At 42.5% G+C, this 24,272-nt stretch overlaps 2 protein-coding genes across 2 annotated transcripts in view; both read left to right on the top strand.

Moving 5' to 3' along the window:
• sorcs2 (sortilin-related VPS10 domain containing receptor 2) overlaps positions 1-24,272 on the top strand; it is an 874,344-nt gene that overhangs the window by 145,738 nt on the left and 704,334 nt on the right. The gene's annotated exons all lie outside the window — the stretch shown is intronic.
• On the top strand, positions 10,145-20,456 carry tada2b (transcriptional adaptor 2B). Its single transcript, XM_078542120.1, has one exon. The coding sequence runs from the start codon at positions 10,194-10,196 to the stop codon at positions 11,454-11,456; it is 1,263 nt and encodes a 420-aa protein (XP_078398246.1). The 5' UTR covers positions 10,145-10,193; the 3' UTR covers positions 11,457-20,456.

Raw genomic sequence — 24,272 nt, 5'->3', positions numbered from 1 at the left:
ACACTGGCTCCTAGGCTGACAACACCTCCAATTTAAATTCTTCACCCTTATTTTCAAATCCCTCTATGACCTCGCCACTCCCTATCTGTGACCTCCTGCAGCTGCATAAACCTTTCTGATGTTTGTGTTCCTTCAATTCTGACTTTTTGCGCATTCCCAATTTTAATCACTTCATCACTGGCAACTTTCAGCTGCCTTGGCCTGAAGCACTGGAATTCCCTCTGTACACCTCTCCACCTCTCTCTCATCTAGGATGGTCCTTAAAACCTAGCTTTTTGCCCAAACATTTAGTTATCTGCCCTGATATATTATTGTGTATATTGTGTATTTAAGACCGAGATAGATAGGTTCTTGATTGGTAAGGGGATCAAAGGTTACGGGGAGAAGACGGGAGAATGGGGTTGAGAAACTTATCAGCCATGATTGAATGGTGGAGCAGACTTGATGGGCCGAATGGCCTAATTTCTGCTCCTATGTCTTATGGTCTTATGATATCTCCTTCTGTAGCTTGGTAGCAGAAATGTTTTTATTGCTATCACTCTTGTTAAGCACCTTGGGATGCTTTGCTACATTAAAAGTGCTGTATAGATGGAGGTTGGTGTTATATAATTAACACAGCTCTTGCTACACAGAATAGATTAGTATTACTCTATTATCTGAAGCAGTGTATTCTCAAATGGGATTGCTGATAAAGAGAATACAATAGAGAGAAGTTATTGCTGATTATCAATTACACAACCCTTCTTTACTTTCTCAGGTACAGACTGATTTTTACCCTACTATTCGGGTCTGTTTTCCAATAATATGACTAATAGAATGGACATGTTTACTAACAAAACAGATACAACTGAATTTAGAGCAGGTCTTAAGCATAAAGCCCATGTGATTCAGTGGAATGTCTTGAAATGCCATTAGGAACTTGTGAATCCCTGCTAAATATCTAAATGCCATGAACACAACAGCTGCAGAATTGCCCATGGTTGATATGTGTAAGTTTGCAACATTCGTTCACCGGGCCTCTCTTCTGGTATTGACCAATCTTTGCCTGTTGATTTCTCTCCACTTGCACCAAGACCTTATAGGAGAAATGTCACAAAATCTGCCTAAAACACATCCTCAAAATGAACTCAGTGGTCAAGTTGAATGCTGGGCAAGTAAAGAGCTAATGCTAATTAAACCATGAAAGTTTAATCAAACAACACATTCCTTATCAGGGATAGAAATTAAGCTATCAGGATCACAGGTGCAGAAATGCCTGTTAAGACAGACATAAAGGAGTCCTAGATAAAAACAAAAAGCTAAAAGCTACTGCGGATGCTGGAAATCCAAAACAAAATAAAAACAGAATTACCTGGAAAAACTCAGCAAGTCTGGCAGCATCGGCGGAGAAGAAATCAGTCAACGTTTCGAGCCCTCATGGCCCTTCAGCAGAACTGAAGCATAGTTTCAACAAGGGAGAAATATAAATTGGTTTAAGGTGGGAGGGGGGGAAGAGACACATTGAGGGTGTGGTGTGAGCAGACTATCAAAAGATGTCAGAGACAAAAGGGTCAAAGAGGTGTTGAAGGTGGCGGTCTTTGTCTGAGAAAAGTGCTAATTAAGAATGCAAGACAGGATATCCAAAGTACAGCTCTAGTGGGGGTGGGGTGGAAAGACTAAAGGTTTTAGTTTTAGATTTAAAAATAATGGAAATAGGTGGGGAAAGAAGAATCTATATAAATTATTGAAAAAAAAGGCGGGTGGGGGGGGAAAAGAAACGGGGTGGGGATGGGGGGAGGGGGAGTTTAAGATCTAAAGTTGTTGAATTCAATATTCAGCCCAGAAGGCTGTAAAGTGCCTAGTCGGAAGATGAGGTGCTGTTCCTCCAGTTTGCGTTGGGCTTCACTGGAACAATGCAGCAAGCCAAGGACAGACATGTGGGCAAGAGAACAGGGTGGAGTGTTAAAATGGCAAGCGACAGGGAGGTTTGGGTCTTTCTTGCGGACAGACCGCAGGTGTTCCGCAAAACGGTCGCCCAGTTTGCGTTTGGTCTCTCCAATGTAGAGGAGACCGCATTGGGAGCAACGAATGCAGTAGACTAAGTTAGGGGAAATGCAAGTGAAATGCTGCTTCACTTGAAAGGAGTGTTTGGGCCCTTGGACGGTGAGGAGAGAGGAAGTGAAGGGGCAGGTGTTGCATCTTCTGCGTGGGCATGGGGAGGTGCCATAAGTGGGGGTTGAGGAGTAGGGGGTGATGGAGGAGTGGACCAGGGTGTCCCGGAGGGAACGATCCCTACGGAATGCCGTCAAGGGGGGTGAAGGGAAGATGTGTTTGGTGGTGGCATCATGCTGGAGTTGGCGGAAATGGCGGAGGATGATCCTTTGAATGCGGAGGCTGGTGGGGTGATAAGTGAGGACAAGGGGGACCCTATCATGTTTCTGGCAAGGAGGAGAAGGCGTGAGGGAGGATGCGCGGGATATGGGCCGGACACGGTTGAGGGCCCTGTCAACGACCGTGGATGGAAAACCTCGGTTAAGGAAGAAGGAGGACATGTCAGAGGAGCTGTTTTTGAAGGTAGTGTCATCAGAACGTCGGGACCTGGAAAAATTTATTAATTTTGCTTCCAATCTCCACCCCTCCATCATCTTCACATGGTCCATCTCTGACACTTCTCTTCCCTTCCTTGACCTCTCTGTCTCAATTTCTGATGATAGACTGTCCACCAATATCCATTACAAGCCTACCGACTCCCACAGCTACCTCGACTACAGCTCCTCACACCCCGCTTCCTGTAAAGACTCCATCCCATTCTCTCAGTTCCTTCGCCTCCGTCGCATCTGTTCTGATGACGCTACCTTCAAAAACAGCTCCTCTGACATGTCCTCCTTCTTCCTTAACCGAGGTTTTCCATCCACGGTCGTTGACAGGGCCCTCAACCGTGTCCGGCCCATATCCCGCGCATCCTCCCTCACGCCTTCTCCTCCTTGCCAGAAACATGATAGGGTCCCCCTTGTCCTCACTTATCACCCCACCAGCCTCCGCATTCAAAGGATCATCCTCCGCCATTTCCGCCAACTCCAGCATGATGCCACCACCAAACACATCTTCCCTTCACCCCCCTTGACGGCATTCCGTAGGGATCGTTCCCTCCGGGACACCCTGGTCCACTCCTCCATCACCCCCTACTCCTCAACCCCCACTTATGGCACCTCCCCATGCCCACGCAGAAGATGCAACACCTGCCCCTTCACTTCCTCTCTCCTCACCGTCCAAGGGCCCAAACACTCCTTTCAAGTGAAGCAGCATTTCACTTGCATTTCCCCTAACTTAGTCTACTGCATTCGTTGCTCCCAATGCGGTCTCCTCTACATTGGAGAGACCAAACGCAAACTGGGCGACCGTTTTGCGGAACACCTGCGGTCTGTCCGCAAGAAAGACCCAAACCTCCCTGTCGCTTGCCATTTTAACACTCCACCCTGTTCTCTTGCCCACATGTCTGTCCTTGGCTTGCTGCATTGTTCCAGTGAAGCCCAACGCAAACTGGAGGAACAGCACCTCATCTTCCGACTAGGCACTTTACAGCCTTCTGGGCTGAATATTGAATTCAACAACTTTAGATCTTAAACTCCCCCTCCCCCCATCCCCACCCCGTTTCTTTTCCCCCCCCACCCGCCTTTTTTTTCAATAATTTATATAGATTCTTCTTTCCCCACCTATTTCCATTATTTTTAAATCTAAAACTAAAACCTTTAGTCTTTCCACCCCACCCCCACTAGAGCTGTACTTTGGATATCCTGTCTTGCATTCTTAATTAGCACTTTTCTCAGACAAAGACCGCCACCTTCAACACCTCTTTGACCCTTTTGTCTCTGACATCTTTTGATAGTCTGCTCACACCACACCCTCAATGTGTCTCTTCCCCCCCTCCCACCTTAAACCAATTTATATTTCTCCCTTGTTGAAACTATGCTTCAGTTCTGCTGAAGGGCCATGAGGGCTCGAAACGTTGACTGATTTCTTCTCCGCCGATGCTGCCAGACTTGCTGAGTTTTTCCAGGTAATTCTGTTTTTATTTTATAAAGGAGTCCTACCTTGTCCAGATCTGTGTGAAACCTCTAAGTTAGCAAGTATCTGAGAAGCTAGAGAGTAGGCAAGTGACCTGTATATCTAGGTGATGATTTTGAGGAGATCCAAAGTACTAATAAGGCTTGGTGATTGACACAAAAGGACTGAACTTTCCTAACATATGTACCACTCAAATGGGTTAACAGATCAAGGAGATTTATTTGAAAAATAAGGATATATAAGATGGTGCCTTTAATATTAAAGTCTCAGTCTTTAGTTTTAAGTCCTTAGTTTCAATCCTCAGTTCCAGTTTTTTTTAGTAATTCCTGTAGTCTTTGAGGTAGAAGGAATAGGAATACTTTCTCCAGTGTAGAATAAAGGGCCTCTCTGAAAGAGTTGAAAAGTAAAATCCTGACACAGATGGAGAAAGGTTACAGAAGTTAATATTGCATGGCTACACCAGCTAGATACAAATAAGTGTAAGTGTTTCAATCAACACACCTTGAAAACACTGTAGCTCACCTGCTCAGGGGAAAGTCAGTAAGTCATTCTGTAAACTTTGGCTGAATTCAAAGATTCCAGTCTCATTCTAACCAAAATAACTATCAGAACTTTTCAATATGTTAAAAATTAAAGATTAGCTTGCTTAGCCCATTTTATGCCATCACTATCCACAAAACTAAAAGTCACTAATTATTTCATTGTTAAATTATTGATAACTTATAATGTAGGAAGTTGGAGTGGCCTGAATTTATTTACTCATTGATCACACAGCAGCGAAACTGACAAAAATCTCAAAACTCAAAAAGAGACATTACAGCTTAAAACAGTTCATAGAATCGTACAGCACAGAAGATGGCCATTCAGCCCATCCTAAATAGTACAATTTTAAAGAAAATGCAGAAACAGCATGTCCTGGGGGTGTATGTACACAAATATTTGAAGATGGTAGGACAAGTTGAGAAGTCAAGAAATCAAATGGGATCCTTGGCTTTATTAAAAGTACGAAAGCAAGTAGGTTGTGCTAAATCTTTATAAAACACTTCAGGCTTCAGTTGGGGGACTGTATTCAATTCAGGGCACCACACATATGGCAGGATGTCAAGGCATTAGAGGGAATGCAGAGGTGATTAACTAGACTGGTACCAGAGATGCAAGTCCTGCATTAATATGGAAAGGGACTAGAGAAGTTGGGGTGCTTTCCTCAGAGCAGAGATGATTAAGAGGAGTTTGCTCAAAGTATTCAAGATCTTGAAGAGTTTTGCAAAATAAGGAGAAACAGTTTCAAACGGCAGAAGGGTTGGTAACCAGAGGATGCAATTTTATGGTAATTGGCAAAATAATCAGAGGTGACACGAGGAATAAAAAATAAGCAGTGAGTTGTTAATCTGAAACGCACTGCCTGAAAGAGTGGTGGAAGTAGATACAATAATGGCTTGGATTTTGTGGTCAGTGGCACACAAACAATGCTAAATAGTTCATTACACTAACACCTACCCACAAGCTTTCTACAAGCTTTTCACTGGAACTTGCAATGATTAGAAATCCATTTCATCATGGCACCCTCTGAAGGGGATCTGGGATCTGTGTGAACAGGCAAATAACTATGGATCTCTTTAACCAATAATTTTAAAGAATTCGCAATGACATGCCGAGTCTGAACCAGGAAGTGCAAATTATAAACAAAAACAAAAATACCTGGAAAAACTCAGCAGGTCTGACAGCATCTGCGGAGAGAAATACAGTTAACATTTCGAGCCCGTATGACTCTTCATCAGAACTAAGGAAAAATAGAAAAGAGGTGAAATATAAGCTGGTTTAGGGTGGGGACAGATAGAGCTGAATAGAGGGCCAGTGATAGGTGGAGATTGCCAAAAGATGTCATAGACAAAAGGACAAAGAGGTGTTGACGGTGGTGATATTAGCTAAGAAATGTGCTAATGGTGACATTAAGGGTAGAAAGCAGGATGAGCAAGGTACAGATAGCCCTAGTGGGGGTGGGGTGGGGTGGGGGGAAGGGATCGAAATAGGCTAAAAGGTAGAGATAAAACAATGGATGGAAATACATTTAAAAGTAATGGAAATAGGTGGGAAAAGAAAAAAATATATAAATTATTGGAAAAAGGGGGATCGGAAAGGGGGTGGGGATGGAGGAGAGAGTTCATGATCTAAAGTTGTTGAACTCAATATTTAGTCTGGAAGGCTGTAAAGTGTCTAGAAGTAAGATGAGGTGCTGTTCCGTCAGTTTGCGTTGAGCTTCACTGGAACATTGCAGCAGGCCAAGGACGGACATGTGGGCATGAGAGCAGGATGGTGTGTTGAAATGGCAAGCGACAGGGAGGTCTGAGTCATGCATGCCCACGCCCTTTCCGGTGAAGAGTCATACAGACTCGAAACATTAACTGTATTCCTCTCCGCAGATGCTTTCAGACCTGCTGAGTTTTTCCAGGTATTTTTGTTTTTGTTTTGGATTTCCATCATCCGCAGTTTTTTGCTTTTATCTTAGTGCAAATTATAATGTGTAATTCAATGTCAAATCATCTACAGAAAGGAGGGAAAGAAAGATGTGATTAAGAGAGATAAAAAGAACAGAAAGAAAAAAAATCAAAAACATTTCAATTAAATATATATTTAAAATCTCCAACAATAATTAAAATCTGAAAGAATTAAAATAGCAGAAGTTAATTTTCAGTGCCAGAGAAGTTGTTTGGGCATAATTTAGACTGTTGAAAATGTACTTACACTGGAATGGAGAAAACCTAACTTTTTCTAGTGAGTTTAATGGGTATATATATCACATACGTTCAGCAACTTATTTACTCTCTAGTAACTGTTAAGTGCTAATAGCCTGTTATTTTTACTGCAAAATCCTGGCTATTAACTTTCAAAAGGGAACTGGGTAAATACTTGAAATGGCAAAATTTACAGGGTATGGGAGAGAGCGGGAGAGTGGGTCTAATTGGACAGCTCTTCCAGAGAGGTAGCACAGATTTTTTTTTTATTCATTCACGGGATGTGGACTTCGCTGGCTGAGCCAGCATTTTTATTGCCCGTCCTTAGTTGCTCTTGAGCAGTTGGTGGTGGTGAGCTGACTTCTTGAACGACTGCAGTCCATGTGGTGTAGGTATACCCACAGTAATGTTAGGAAGGGAGCTCCAGGATTTTGACCCAGCAACAGTGAAGGAACGGCAATATATTTCCAAGTCAGGATGTTGAGTGACTTGGAGGGGAACTTCCAGGTGATGGTGTTCCCATCTATCTGCTGCCCTTGTCCTTCTAGATGGTAGTGGTCATGGATTTGGAAGGTGCTGTCCAAGGAGCCTTGGTGAATTCCTGCAGTGAATCTTGTAGATGGTACACACTGCTGCTACTGTGCATCGGTGGTGGAGGGAGTGAATGTTTGTGGGTGTGGTGCCAATCAAGCAGGCTGCTTCGTCCTGGACGGTGTTAAGCTTCTTGAGTGTTGTTGGAGCCGCACTCATCCAGGCAAGTGGGAAGTATTCCATCACACTCCTTACTTGTGCCTTGTAGATGATGGACAAGCTTTGGGGAGTCATGAAGTGAGTTACTCGTCGCACAATTCCTAGCCTCTGACCTGCTCTTGTAGCCACAGTGTTGATATGGCTAGTCCAGTTCAGTTTCTGGTCAATGGTAACCCCCAGCATGTTGATAGTGGGGGATTCATTGATGGTAATGCCATTGAACATCAAGGGGTGATGGTTGGATTCTCTCTTGTTGGAGATGGTCATTGCCTGGTACTTGTGTGGCGCAAATGTTACTTGCCACTTGTCAGCCCAAGCCTGGATGTTATCCAGGTCTTGCTGCATTTGGACATGGACTGCTTCAGTATCTGTGGAGTCACGCATGGTGCTGAACATTGGGCAATCATCAGCAAACATCCCCACTTCTGACCTTATGATGAAAGGAAGGTCATTGATGAAGCAGCTGATGATGGTTGGGTCTAGGACACTACCCTGAGGAACTCCTGCAGTGATGTCCTGGAGCTGAGGTGACTGATCTCCAACAATCATAACTATCTTCCTTTGTGCTAGGTATGACTCCAACCAGCGGAGAGTTTTCCCCCCGATTCCCATTGACTCCAGTTTTGCTAAGGTTCCTTGATGCCATACTCGGTCAAATGCTGCCTTGATGTCAAAGGCAGTCACTCTTACCTCACCTCGGGAGTTCAGCTCTTTTGTCCATGTTTGAACCAAGACTGTAATGAGGTCAGAAGCTGAGTGGCCCTGGCAGAACGCAAACTGGGCAGTTATCACTAAGCAAGTGCAGCTTGATAGCACGGTTGATGATCCCTTCCATTACTTTACTGATGATCGAGAGTAGACCGATGGGACGGTAATTGGCCAGGTTTGATTTGTCCTGCTTTTTGTGCACAGGACATACCTGGGCAATTTTCCCACATAGCTGGGCAGATGCCAGTGTTGTAGCTGTACTGGAACAGCTTGGCTAGGGGCGCGACAAGTTCTGGAGCACAAGTTTTCAGTACTATTGCCGGAATATTGTCATGGCCCATAGCATTTGCAGTATCCAGTGCCTTCAGCCGTTTCTTGATATCACATGCAGTGAATCCAATTGGCTGAAGACTGGCATCTGTGATGCTGGGGACCTCCAGAGGAGGCTGAGGTGGAAGCTGAGGGGAATGGCCAGGCCATGAGGTTACAGATTGTGTTCGAGTACAATTCTGCTGCTGCTGATGGCCCACAGAGATTGTTGCGAATGCTTCAGCTCTATCCTTTGCACTGCTGTGCTGGGCTCCTCTATCATCGAGGATGGGGATATTTGTGGAGCCTCCTCCTCCAGTGAGTTGTTTAATTGTCAACCACCATTCACGACTGGATGTGGCAGCACTGCAGAGCTTAGATCTGATTCATTGGTTGTGGGATCATTTAGCTCTGTCTATCACTTGCTGCTTATGCTGTTTGGCACATAAGTAGTCCTGTGTTATAGCTTCACCAGGTTGACACCTCATTTTTAGGTATGCCTGGTGCTGCTCCTGGCATGCCCTCCTGCACTCTTCATTGAACCAGGGTTGATCCCCTGGCTTGAAGGTAATGGTAGAGTGGGGGAATGGCCAGGCCATGAGGTTACAGATTGTGTTCGAGTACAATTCTGCTGCTGCTGATGGCCCACAGAGCCTCATGGATGCCCAGTCTTGAGTTGCTAGATCTTTTCGGAATCTATCCCATTTAGCACGGTGGTAGTGCCACAGAACACGATGGAGGGTATCCTCAATGTGAAGGTGGGACTCCGCCTCCACAATGACTATGCAGTGGTCACTCCTACCGATACTGTTGTGGACAGAAGCATCTGTAGCAGGCAAGTTGATGAGGATGAGTTCAAGTATATTTTTTCCTCTTGTTGGTTCCCTCACCACCTGCAGACCCAATCTAGCAGCTTTGTCATTTACGACTCAGCCAATTTGGTCAGTAGTGGTGCTACCGAGCCACTCTTGGTGATGGACATTGAAGTCCCCCACCCTCAGTGCTTCAACAATGTAAATGATACTCATTTTGAATTACTTTTAATTCCAAATTTTTATTTGAAATCAAATTCCATCATCAACTGTGGCAGGATTCGAACCCAGGTCCCCAGACCGTTAGTTCTGATGAAGAGTCATATGGACTTGAAACATTAACTCTGTCTTCCTCTCCACAGATGCTGTCAGACTTGCTGAGTTTTTCCAGCAATTTTTGTTTTTGTCCCCAGAGCATTACCCAGGGTCACTAGTCCAGCGACAATGCCACTACGCCTTCGCCTCCCCATAATGATAGGCCAATAGGCCTTCCTCTGTGCTGCATGTTATGATTCTGTATATTTATGTATTTGACTTATATACTTATGCATATATGTAAAGATGATTCTACATTTTGTATACAAAATTTAATTTATAGACGTCCACATAGCTTCATTCAACAGCTATTGCTGCACCTATGAGTGCTGACCAATCAAGGCCCCTTCCTACCTACTACGCATTGGTATAGTCCGTTTATTTCCCCCTCCAGCTCAATGCTCCCTTCCCAGCACACGCCCCCCTCCCTCCTCTAGGTGGCGCTCTCGCGCGCTTGCGCGAACCGTCACTGAGAGGACGAGCGGTGGACGAGCACGTACGCTGTGCGCAGGCTCGTCGCACAATGGCGGAACTGGGCAAGAAGTACTGCGTCTACTGCCTGGCCGACGTGACGAGCCTGCGGCTCCGCTGCACCGAGTGCCAGGACATCGAGCTGTGCCCCGAGTGCTTCTCGGCCGGCGCCGAGATCGGCCAGCACCGGCGATGGCACGGCTACCAGCTGGTGGATGGCGGGCGGTTCACGCTGTGGGGAACTGAGGCGGAGGGGGGCTGGACGAGCCGGGAGGAGCAACTACTGCTCGATGCCATCGAACAGTACGGCTTCGGCAACTGGGAGGACATGGCCGCGCATGTTGGGGGGCGCGCGCCACCGGAAGTGATGGAGCACTACGTCAGCATGTATATCCATGGCAACCTGGGCAGAGCGTGCATCCCGGATTCCATCCCGAACCGCGTGACTGATCATACGTGCCCGGGGGGCGGGCCCCTGTCTCCCAGTCTAACGGCTCCTCTGCCGCCGCTCGATATTAGTGTAGCCGAGCAGCAGCAGCTCGGGTACATGCCACTCCGGGACGACTATGAGATCGAGTACCTGCAGGATGCCGAGACCCTCATCAGCGGCCTGGCCGTCAACTACGACGACGAGGAGGTGGACATTGAGCTGAAGCGGGCCCACGTCGACATGTACGTGCGGAAGCTGCGGGAGCGGCAGCGCCGCAAGAACATGGCCCGCGACTACAGCCTGGTGCCCGCCTTCCTGGGCAAGGAGAGGAAGGAGAGGCCGCTCAAGCGCAAGGTAACCAAGGAGGAGAAGGAGCTGCGGGCCAAGCTCCGGCCCATCTGCCAGTTCATGTCGGCCAAGGAGTTCGACGATTGCTTCGACAACCTGCACAAGGAGAGGACGCTGCGGGCCAAGATCCGCGAGCTGCAGCGCTACCGGCGCAACGGCATCGCCAAGACCGAGGAGTCGGCCGAGTACGAAGCGGCCCGGCATAAGCGAGAGAAGCGCAAGGAGATGAAGATCACCGCGGGCGCCAAGCGGGGCAAAGACGAGGCCGGCAAGGAGGCAGCCGCCGAGTTCAGCTCTATGGAGAACCTGGCCGGCTTTGATCTGCTGTCCGAGCGGGAGAAGCTGCTGTGCAGCTCCCTCAACCTCAGCCCCACACGGTACCTGACCGTCAAGACCATCATCATCAAAGACTACCTGCAGAAAAGGCAGGGCATCCCTTCCAAGAGCCGCCTACCCAGCTACCTCGACAAAGTCTTAAAGAAAAGGATATTGAATTTCTTAACAGAAAGTGGCTGGATTGCCCGGGACACTTCTTGATGTTCTGCTTCTTTTAAGCGGGGAAAATAATTTTCATACAGCTATCTCCAAGAAAGACAAAGGGCAAAATATTCTTTTTTTTTAAAAAACAGTCCAAATGACTGTTGACTAAGTGTGCAACTGCCAGTCTGCTCCACTGGGAATTCGAATAAAAAGTTTCATACAGTGGAATTTGACTAAATCATAGCACACCCTCTCTTTAGATAAGCTCACATGAGGATAATGAATATTAAACAAGCATTGTTTAAGACAGTTCAGGCATTAAAAGAGAACACAACAATGACCATGAAAAGATATGCCTGAAATAAAGGATGGTAATGTCTGGCTGCTGTCTTCAGGGCCACAACCTGTAGCTTTTCAGGCACTAAATCAAGATAGTGTCATTTTAACTGTCCTAGCCTTATTCTACTGACTTAGCAGAGCAAGAACCTACTGATCCACGGTTCTTCTGGCCCTTTGGCAAGTCCTAATTCTGGCACATAGCAAAATAATTTTGCTAAATGACTATTGGAGTAGGAGGAGGAAATAAGTTGTTGGATGCCTGTATTTCATGGATTCACTAAGAGACTTCACAATCTAGTCAATACATTTTCTGATTAGCTGATTCTGTGACTTGCATTGAGGGTAAAATCTGGCCCAATGCAAGATAGTGGCAGGTACCACTAACTGTTGTGGTAAAAGATAAGCAAATAATTGTCTAATGGACAGCTCAAAGCTTAATTTGAGGTTTAATAAGATGTGGTAACTTAATTAGGTAATTTTTGCATTTTTTGAGTTTCGGCAAACTTGATACATGGGAGCTATGGGTTTTTAACAGGGGATGCCAGTGTTTCACCAGAGATTCGTAGTTGTACAGTTCACTTCGGAGCAGTCCTCTGGTTTGTTTAAAACATAGACTTTTGAATGATCTTTTTTGACTTGCTAGAGAATTAGAAGGGAACCTTGAGAATTTAGGTCACATTTCAACAGGGCTCAAAATTAGCAGTGGTCCATTGCACAATCAATCAGTGACACAAGATTGACTGATAGACCTTTTTAAACATTTCACTTAACTATATGCCCGCTTTTAAGCCTTTTGTGCACGTCTTGCAAATTGCCTTCTGAGAAATCTTTTGTCTAAAATAGAGTTGAGTTTTCTTAAGTTATTAAATTGGAGTAGTATTGACTCACTTTTGCTGTTCACTGCTATTCTAATTTTGAGCCCAGTTTCAATATTGAGCATTTTGGCTGCCAGAAACATTTTAAATTCTTTTTCTGAGATATTAAATATTCTCCTGTTCTTTGTTACCCTTGTAACAAGCACTATTCCCTCCCATCTCACTTTAAAAGACAAGACAAATATCCCATTCACAGGCTTGTGCCAATTCCATTCTTAAGCTGTGTATGGCATGACATCTGAAAGCATCTTGGTTGATCCTTATTGAGTTTCTTTTCTCGTGCATGATGAAGTAGCTCACCTTTGCTCAGTGCCTTTCCCAAAGTGGCCTGACTGAAACCGGGGACCTACCATGTTAGCAAATTCAATCATAAGTTAAACAACATTGTGTCGTAGTCTCCATGTCCTAGGTAGTAACATCGTAGAATGGAATTGATGAATTGCAAACTTTAAGGATAAAAGCATAGTATTTGTTAAAAATAAGGGCTGATATGTTGAAGGTGAACTGTCAAAAAATCTCAAATGATCCTTGGACTGCATACCTATGCAAGGAAATGACATGCCTATCTCCACTATACAGATGTTTTGGAAAATGAATTGCTATGTTAAAAAAAATCATAACTTTTGAAAGTTACTTAGTGATAGCAGGTGTTTGGTTTGTGTAGTCTCTTGGTGTTTTGCAAGTGATGTGCCATGTACTGAAGATTGCATTTTTCAATTCAGGTGAGATCACGTTTTTACTTTTAAGTGGGAGGGGGGGAAAATCAAAGGGCAGTACAGAATTCCTGTGAATGACATACTAGATGCTGAAGTGAGCACCAAAAAGATTTATGATAACCTAACCTATGATCATCATAGTCAAGGATATTTGGTATGTGCAGTTCACTGTCACTCACACTGTTTATACAATGAATGCTGCTTACTGATCACCGCTTGCTTTCAAGTAGCCTCCATACTCTGAGACCTTGTTGCATTCCTTTCAAGATATGAAATTGGGGATGTTTTCTTGGTATGAAAGAGAGTAGTTGCATCAAGCTGCATCATTGGTACCTCTTCCAAAAAAAAAATTACTGAACAACATCCTTTTTGTTTACGTGGCCGCTTTATCTCCTTCCCCTGCTGAAAGCTTTGATTCCTTGCTTTGGGTATAATTCGTAGAGTAAGGTTGTACTCATACTTTGGCAAAGGGGCTGTTCTTATGCAAACCAAGTGGGCTGAGGTAGTTGCACCGTTCTTACTGAAATTAACTAAATCAGAACTGACTGAATCAAACCTATGACCTCTAATTTATGCAGGTCAGCTTCTGTCTTCATCTGTTGGACAACTTTTGTTTTTGTTCGTGTAATTGCAGAGCCGGCTTGAAAGGTTGCTGAGCGGCACCAGATAATGAATGTGAATTAACATGTAGTTGGAATGTGACAAGATTACCCCGATACCTTGATCAGGGTCACTTACACTTTGCTATCTGTAAATCCTGTAAGGTGGTTATCAGTAATTGATGTTCAAACAAACATTCTTTTTAATGGAAAAAGAGCAAAAGAATGTTAGTTTGTTGCAATAGATTTTTGGGAAATTCTGGTGCCCTGGAAGAAAATTTGAGACTTGAACAACATGAGTAGTGTAAAACTGAGGTTAAAGAAGGATCATCTTAGTGGCTCGAAATTCCTTGTCTTTTCCCACAGGGAAAGTCATATCCTGTCTGACTTTTTAATTAGCGCAATATATGGATGAATTTCTAGTCATGCTTGACAATGCTGTTCAGTTATCTTTTGTTAATACAGTCCAGAATAGATAAAATGTGTGCAGATCAGGAATTAATTTCTATGTTGCTAGTTCACTAAGTCCACAACCAGAAAGCGTATTACATATTTATTTGTATTTCACCCTGACCAACTACTGTAGATCGTGGCGTATAGATCTGGCTTTGAAAAATCCTACAAAAAACGGGGGTCAACCTATACGCCAAGTATAAAATGTGAACTGCTTGTGTTAGTGTGGGTGGTCACAGTTTTGAAATGTATGTTTAAAAAAAAATTATAACCAGTATTTCATATTAAATCAATGTCACGTATTTAATTAAATAATTCTACAAGGATTATGTGAACCACAGTCACTGTTTTAAACCGTCAAATTCATTGTTTTTGAATTTTTTGATAAAAGCAAAATATGGCGGATGTTGGAAATCTGAAACAAAAACATCATGCTGGAAAAACTCAGCAGGTCTAACAGCATCTGTGGAGAGAAAGAAAGTTAACATTTCAAGTCCTTATGACTCGGAGCTCTAAAGAAGAGTCATAAGGACTCAAATCATTAACTCCGTTTTTCTCTCCACAAAATTTAATGAATTCATCCTGAGTTACTTGGCTATGGCATCATCGTAAGGATCCCACTCTGGATCAGATGTGGTGCTTTGGGTTTCATAATCATCCCTCCAAAACAAATCATAATCCTCTCCATCCATTAAATTGGATATTCTGCATCTTTTATTTTGAACGATCTGATGACATGCATTAATAGCATCTCATGATTTGATGACAACACCACACAACATCAAGTGGAGCAGCGTGCATGTTTCTACCCTTTGTTAAAGTGGTTTCTTCATCAGACATCCGCCTATTCCATTCTTTTCCAGATCAGGATTTGATTTGGCCCACTTAAGTGCATATATATTTATTGCATTTCTGGTGACGGGTGTAAGCATTCTGATTTTTGAGGACCAATTTCGATGCATGCTTCTCAAGATCAGGCCAATGGCTAGTCCCTGTTCTCATGGTGCATTTTGTCTTGCGTATCATCTTCAGGGCTGATTCCTCCTTCCTTTCTTGTACCAGTTTTTGACGCACTTTCCTCACTGCAGCACAGTTATTTGACGAGTTAGCAAATGTTATGACTTTTAGCTTCCAAGCTTTTTTTTTGTAGGAGGACCTATTTCTGTTTATCAATTGCCATGCATGGTCTGCTCTGTGTGGGCATGTCTCAAACTTCCATGAATCTTGGAAATATAGTCTGTATCGCCTGCTTCATCCCACTTATGAGTATAACCTTGCGCCGACTTATGAGTATAACTCTGTGCTGAAAGATTGAGGCCAACTCCTAATGCAGGTATAGGCCTAAACATGCATTTTGGCACTAAAGGAGTAGAGTCATCTTATACACAGGGTCAACTTATATGCTGCAATGTACGGTACAAATTTTGTATAAAATATAAGTGCCTGATTTATCTGTGGTTCTTAAACTTCATAAGTCACCATATTGGGATTAATAAACTACATATGTGAGTAATTTGCAGCAAAGAAAAATGAGAATCTGATGGTGAAAAATAAGGCTAAGATGTAATCGAAATCAGATCAAGATAGTAAATGGCTGTAAGTGTATTGCTCAGAATAAGCAATGGTTAGGATTATGTTACAAGGCTAGAACACTGGGAATGAATGAACTGTCTTGTGTATAGCTGACAGTTGATTGAATCCAAACAATATGCTATTTCATTCCTTTATCATTTTTTTGGATCTTTTATTAGTTTTACAGTTGTCATATTGCTTTTCATTTAAGCAGGATGGAGCGTTTACAACATGATGTTGGACCAAAGTTCTGCTTAAAGACATCATTCAGTGTAGTACTAAGATAGAGCAGAAGGTGACTGCTTGAATTCCTGCTTTCTGATGAATTTATTGATTTTCATCTTATGTAGAAAGTGGGTTATGCTACATTTGACTTTAAAGACCCTAAGAGGGGCAAATCGAAAGTGGTTCCTTTTCTTTATCCAGTGACCCATACTGCAAAAGTGTTAAGCATATGGACGTTGGGAACAATCAGGATCGGTCTTGATTCTAAAACTTATAGTAACCCACTGATACTTTGTAGGCACAGAAAATAAGGCCTTTTGGGCGAGTTATCAGAGTTATATAGCAAGGGATCAAAGCCTTCAGAAAGTAGAGAAGCACTCAATTAATTGTAACAATATGTCTCATTCAGTGGATCACTGGATACGTTGTCATTGCTACTCTTTCTACTGTGCTGATAAAAGTAGAAAGACCCTTGCACAGGTTTCTTTACAGACTCCCTGTAATGTTAAATGTAGTCTTTCATGGTTTGGAATTCAGTTTGATTGGATGAAGGTATTGTTTTGCTCTCAGCTCAAAATAAGGTTGGTAGATTCAACCCATTCCCAGTTTTGTGGCCCCCACAGTTCAGCATAGAGTTGGCAATAAATTGGTAATTTCATTCAGAGATTGGAGGGCTGGATGGCAAAAATAAAATGGAGATGTGAGCTTGAGGTCAAGGCATCTTGTCCCACAGTAGAGGGACCTTTGCACCACATCTACTCATATTAGGCCTGATTCGAGTGTTTGTGGGCACCGGATAGAAAATGTTCCACTTGCTGTTTTGAAATTTCTCATCTTGATGAATATCCATAAAGTTTGCCAGCAATATATAGTTCTAAGAAGTTGAGGGAAGAGAATATATGTTGGTGTATTAATAGTGGACTAGTCAGTGATTGTCATGTAGCATTAATTCTGGGCACAGTACATTAACGGGATAAATGAGAATGGAAGAGCTCTCCAGTTTATGCAATCGCCAGAACGCCGAATTTATGTTGAAGCTTCAAACACATTCCTAGTTTTTTAGTTACTGAAATAAATCTGAAATTTTCACTGTTCAGCTCATCTTGGTTGCCATTTCTAATGAAGTATTTTATATTCAGGGTTGATTTATATTTGAAAATAAATGAGTTTTGATTTGTGTGGAAGATACAGTGCCTTTCTTTGCTAGAGCTCTGTTTGTCTCAAAGTAGATTGCATTTGGTGTGTATTGAGATAATTACCTTTTATGGATGACAGGATTGAGTTCTTATTCAGGTAATGATGCTGGGTCTGCTTGTTTGACATAGAGTAGTTTAGAGAAAAAAAAGGACTGAATAAAGCTATGGTATGCACAGGGGATAGTTAAAATATACACCTGACTAATTCGTTTGATGGCTCTACTGTCCTTGACTGCCAGAGTGAAGATCAAGCCACTCAATTGAATTATTGATTAGTCACTTGTATTTTGTGGTGCTTTACTTTTCCTACCATTATCAGGTAGCCAACGGCCTGATGTGGGTGAAGAGTAATAAAAGTATAGCAATGTAGAATTCACAGGTATATAGCATAATGTGATATGCATGTGTTTAAGCACGGGGAGGTGGTGACTCGTTTTGGATAAATTGTCGTGTGTGTGCGCGCGTGTGTATGTTTTCTGACCATTTTTCTATTTCTCAATATTTTGTCCAACTGTTTGTGGTTTTTTTACCTAAGTTTTTTTTTGATTTGGTATCTTGAGGGGGGGGGATTAATTTCAGATTTTCCTCAAGATGGGAAGGGTTACAATCATATTACTTTCTTAGGGTAATCAGTATCCTTTATGCAGCACAAGGATATAATGTTCAAAAATATAGTGACAAAGAAGCTTTTATTATTTGAATTTTTTTTAATGATGAACAAAGTGTTTATTTTTTCATTTTGTATGGATTCATTAATCCCTTTTATTCCTTTGAAGAGGAAACTGAGGCTCAGATCTCTGGTTTACAGCATTTCATCCTAACTGGTTTTGCAGCAGCAAAGTACAGCGAGGATTATCCTGTATACACTGTAGTAACTAATCAGATTTCAGGGTGTACAGTTCCTAATTATTCCCAATACCTATTTATTATTTTGCCTTTCAACTACATTTTTTGTAAATATAAATGATGCATGGTTATGAAATGGGTTGTTGTGACCCTTTAGGGAATATTAATTATCAGAAATTTTATTTTTATTTGTCCTTTGGGAATATGAACCTACCAGATGTGTCGTTAAGAAAATTTGGAGGAAGTAAGGGTATATTTTTACTTCTGAAGTCCTTTCTTTTTATTAAAAGCACCTTTCAAAATATTATGTTCATCATCTAATGTTTAGAGAAAGTGTATTATTTTTGTAAATTTGTATTGCTGGACATTCAAGAGGTAAAGTAGAGACTTGCAAAGAATTGCAGGGCACTTCTTAAATTAACAGTATTCTTTTGAGCCAATTCACTTTTTGGTACACCTGAGTTTTGAATTTTGCAGAAATACTACTTATGGTTGATATGGATGAATTAATACCCATTTTCACCCCTGCTCACTGTGTCTGTGTGTGTATTCCTGTTTTTCAGCCCGTCTGTCTGTATTTTGAAGTGAATGTAATGCATTTAAGGTAGCAGTCTGAGAACAGATGGTGTGTGTGCAGAGTAAGACACTAAGCTTCAACTGGGTGCTCAATGTTTATAGCAGTGCATTCCTTTTGTTCATTATTGCTTGTGAACAGAATTACTGTTAAATTTGTCCATGGCTACTATTAAAAATGCATGTTACAATGAATGTGTTCTAAAGTTACTTACTCCACCTGGATTTTGCAAAAAAAGAAGTTTGTCCTAATAGCTTACCAGTGACTTCAATGGGTCTGAATATCACAGATTAAATACCCTTGGTATCCCTTTACCTTTGATTCTCAAGGGCATTCCATTCTCTGCATATGGGTGACCTGGCAAGGCTGGCATTTATTGCCAATCTCTAGTTGCCTTTGAGAAGTTGTGGTAGGCTGCTGCATTGAACCACTGCAGTCCATTTGCTGATGGTGCTCCCACAATGCTGTTGGGTAGGGGGGTTCCAGAATTTTGACTTGGGTCAGTAGTCAGTCTAATGTTTTAGGATATCCTGGTTTACACTGCAATGTACAATGTTCATTTTGAGAAAAGATCTGGGAAGAATCATGAATGTGTATTGTCATGTTTGAAATGGGTAGCACCCATTCTCACCCAAAGCTTTTTGTTTTATTTTGTAACCTCTTAAATCCTAGTCAATTAGCAAATGTGTGTGCAGTTTCTTTCAACTGTTTTATGCAGTACCTGTACACAATGCAAAGCTGGCAGCTAATTTCTGCAGTATTGCTCTAACGTGATTAAATTTTCCTTTAAGTTCCTTTGAATTTTCTGACCAGTCTGAGAATTGTAAAAAAAATATATAATAATTTGAACAAGAATAGGGTGTTTATCTTTGTGATAAATGGGTGGTAGGATCATAAATATCAAGTGAAGCAAGAAATAATTTATTCGGTGTTCTGAATTTGATGTGATGGTTTTCAAACCATTTTTTATACCGTATGAATTGCTCACATTTGTCAGTGTAATTTAGCTTCTCATTACCAAAATGTTTTCTAGTTTTTGTACTTCATTCACTTCTTACCCCCTCCCCATTCTCTCCTTTGCACCCCCTCCCCCCCCCCATCCAATGCCAAATATGTGAATCTGTGCTCCACCAGGCTTACTGCCTACCTGACCTGTACCTTTTTGGTCATTCAGATTATGTTGTTCCTTTTTTATTAACAAAAGGCCTGCAAACCAGAAAGTGTCTCAAGTGGTTCCTGGCGATTTTAGGCGCAGTGCTACAGCTGATCTTGATTGGCAATAAATGCCAGCCATGCCAGTGACTCCCACATCCCAAAAGTAAATTTAATTTAAGCAACACTTGACTCGCCAAGATTCTCAATAACAAATCTGGACACTAGTCGGTAGCTAGAACCATTCTGAACCAGACTCAGCACATGCAGGAGGGCTGACAATTGATTAAAAGGTGAAATCTAATATAGTACGCTGCTTTATTTTAACCATTAGCTGGGTTGTTGGATTTTTTTTCCCTAAGAGCAGGACAATTGGAGAATTTCATTCTGGTAAGAAAAATAGCTTGTTGCGGAAGAGTGATTATTGTCTGTCGTATACGTATAAAGTGTGTCTGTAATTTGCTAGTTTTATACCGAAGAACCTACTTTAGAAAAATAAAAGTTGTTCAAGATATCCTGCTGTACGGTTGTAAATTTGTTACACTGCTTGACTGTAGTACGCATTAAGGCTAATCCTGATTTCCTAGTGAGGAACCAAGCTTACAGGAAGACTTTGGGATGCCTCTTAACCATGTTACCCCTGTCGTCAATCCAAAAGTTTAACAAAGTGTTTTTCAAAGGAGGAAACTTTCAAATGTAAATAATAACTATCTGTGTGGACTAACCGTCTTCAGGGCACCCAGATGCCATCATAGGGATGCAGCCTATGATTTCTGTCCATTAATTTTACTTGAGATGCTTGTCCTCCAAGTGCAGCTTCCCACTGGCATTATGGAATCAGCTCTAATATCCTGTAAGGAACAAATAGAATGGCACTTCTTTATGTCAGTGAATACCTCAAAGAGGTATGTAAATGTAGCTGAAGCATTTTGAACGGCAGTGATATGTAGACATGTGATTTCTGTTTTGCACGCATGATCCCATAAACATTGAAATGAATGACCACTTAGTCGTTTGGTAGTACAGAACATGAGTATTGTGGGGAAAAAAGGTTTGTTTTTTCAAAGCTTTTCACCTTGCATTCATCAGGACAATTCGCAAGAATACCAAATGTAAAGGGAACAATTTATACCATACGAGAAAAGAGTGCTAATTGGCAGTTGATGCTTGGCAGAACTGTCAGTCACCAACTAGTGCATTCTTCATAGCAACGCCTCTACCAATCAGAGTCCACTTGCCAGCCAGTCAGCACTCAAAGTGTAAATTGTTCTCTTTACATTTAGCATTCTTGCGAATTGTCCTGATGAGACCACTTTATGGTTTAGTTGAATGAAAAACAGTGGCTGAGACACTAGAAGAAATTCCTGCTCTCTTTGAATCTTCATTCACCTGAACCACTAGCGCAGGCAGTGGGCATGTTTGTGGGGAATGGTTTAATTCTTCAACCAAAGCAAAGTCTACAGACTGAATAAGGTAGAAATTCATCTCTGCATGGAACTGAATGTCAGGTGCTGCATATATTTGGTGGTTCTTCCAATATTGCCCATTTTAAAATTGAGGTGACATTAGATTGGGAACCAACATGGGTCAGTGAGCACAGGGATGATGGGTGAATAGAACTTGTGCCAGCTAGGATTAGGCAGAGTTTTGGATGAGCTCAAGTTTATGGAAGGTGCAAAGTGGGAGGTAATGGTCTAGTCTGGAGATAATGGAAGCATTGAGGGTTTCAGCAATAAATAAGTGAAATGGGTGAACTCTGACAATGTTATTGATTTGGAAGTAGGCAGTCCTGGTAGAGAGGATTATGGGATTGAAATCTCAGATTGGTTATGAGCAATCTGGTTTAGCCTCTGACAGTGGGTGTGGCTCAGGAATGAGTTTGTGGGGGATCAGAGATGATAGCTTTGATCTTCCAAATATTTGGAGGAAATCATACTGGATGTCAAACAAGCAGTGTAACAAATCTGAGGCAGTGAAAAGGTCGAGAGGTGTGGTGAGGTAGAGCTGGGTGTTATCAGCCTACATGTTGAACCTGATCTTTTCGGAAGATGTTGCCAAGGGGTAGCTTGCTGATGATAAATAGAAGGCCAAAGGTAGATCCTTGGGGTCTCCTGAGGTACTGTTTTGTAGCAGAAAGAGAAGCCATTGCAAATGATTCTCTGACTACAATTTGGTAGATAGGAAAGGAATAAAATCAGATGAGGGCAGTCTGTTATACAGGCAGCTGTATAACGGAGGAGGGGGATAGTGGGGTCAACAATGTCAAATGCTGCAGACTGGTTAAGAAAGATGAAGAGGGATCGTTTACCAAGGTTACAATTCAATAGGATATAATTTGTGACTTTGATTAGGGCAATTTCAATGATGTGGCAAAGGTGGAATCTGATGAAGGGGTTCAAGCATGATGTTACTGGAAAGACAGGCCCTGCCTTTGGTGGGGACAGCACATTCAAGGACTTTGTAGAGGAAAAGGAGGTTGGGGATGGGGCAGTAATTTGAAAGAAAAGCGGTCAAAGGTGGCACTTTTTTTGAGACGAGTGATGCTGGTAGATTTTGAAGGGAAGGGACAGTACGAGGGGAAGAAAAGGTTAATTATCAGCTAACATGGGGGCCAGGAAGGAAAGTTCGATAGTCAACGGTTTAGGAATTGGGTTGGGGGAATGGGATGGGTTTCAGAAAAAGTGAGCTAGGGAAACAAAAGAAAGATGCATGTTCAGGGCCATGGCAGAGGTGGGGGAATCTTGGGGGAAGCTTTGCTTATGAGAAGGGAGGGAAGTGACAGTTAAAACTGAACAAATGGTCTCTCTTGCTGACCCAGAAATAGATTAAATATCGCACCTTCTCATACAAACATTGTTCCATTAGTGGTAGTAAAAACAATGCTGGAAAAACTCAGGTCTGGCAGCATCTGTGGAGAGAGAAACAGGGTTAATGTTTTGAGTCCGTATGACTCTTCAGAGCGTTTGACTCTATGGATTCAAAACATTTACTTTGAGCTCTTACATTTAAACTACGCCTCCTAATCCTAGACCAGTGTTTCCAAAACTATTTTCCAATGTGACTCCATTTTAACACTTGAAAATTAATATGACCCCAGAAGCCATCAAAAACAAAAAGTAAAAAGCATAGTAACGTTCAGTTAATAAAGTTTCCATACCATGAAAATCTGTGTTTTATGTACTCATCTAAGTCACTGCAGCTCATGGACTTTTGACAGGAGGCAGCAAGTACTATTGACACTCATATTTGCATTTGGCATTATTGATCTATAGTGATTTCACACCAAGGTTCCCTAAAGGCCATCTTGACATGATTAGTTTTAATCTGTGATGAGTCAAATAAACTTCTAATTTTCTACTGAGGATTTCAAATGGTGTAAAATAGTCATAGTCCTAGAAGCTGCAGTTCAACTGGATTCTGCTGTACCTAATGCAGCTTTAAAGTAAAATGGAGTTAATTCACAAGATAAGTAACTTACCTGGATATGGAGCCATGCTCCTCCTAACCCAGGGGCGGCTTTATGAAGTGGTGCGCTTCTCAACAGGCATAGAACATAATGTGGAACAATTACTGGCCGCTGAGATTTCAGCCAAGCTCTCTGCATGCGCCAGTGACAGAAGATTCCACGAGGCTTCTCTTTCCATGGCAATGTTGCACCCCCCCCCGCCCAAAAAACCCCTCTTCCCCTCAACCCACATATTGCAATCATACCCCCTCTCCTTCCCCACATACATTGTAATCAGCTGTCTTTAACCCACCCCAACATGTGTATGTGCACCCGTGCACACATTCTCTTAGCCCCCTCACCTCCATCCCCCGCACCCCCCAAAACACGTGTACACACATGGTAATCAACTCCTCTCCCCAACACCTTGCACACGTACGGGTTATCCAGTGGGTGGCAGCCAGTAGGGAGGCATAACAGCTCTGACAGCTGAGCCGGTGTGTGGCCATTCTGAATGCGAAAAGTGCTATCATGTAGGCTTTCTGCAGGAAACAATTGGTGGAACACATACCATGCAACTGGCTGCGTATCAAACAAATGAAAGCTTCCAGGTGGTACTGGAATTAGTAAGACAGCAGACAAGGAAAGACTAAGAGATGGCATGGTTGAAGGTGGGATAATGGAAGGTGTTTGGCAAAAGTTGGGTTATGTTCATCTTAGGTAGCTTCGAATGTCTTCACACCAAATCAAAATTTCCATCCAAGGCAACGTCAGGGCGGGTGCAGCTAAACAAGCCCTTCTCCATTTCACATAGGGAACGCTATGCAGGAAGAGGCATCTCCAGATTCCCTTCATTACCAGCTTTGTTATGGCATATCATT

Source organism: Cetorhinus maximus, chromosome 1, assembly GCF_964194155.1.
Source record: "Cetorhinus maximus chromosome 1, sCetMax3.hap1.1, whole genome shotgun sequence".
NCBI lineage: Eukaryota > Metazoa > Chordata > Chondrichthyes > Lamniformes > Cetorhinidae > Cetorhinus > Cetorhinus maximus.
The sequence above is the reverse complement of the archived record's forward strand: the minus strand, read 5'-3'. Positions and strand labels throughout refer to the sequence as shown.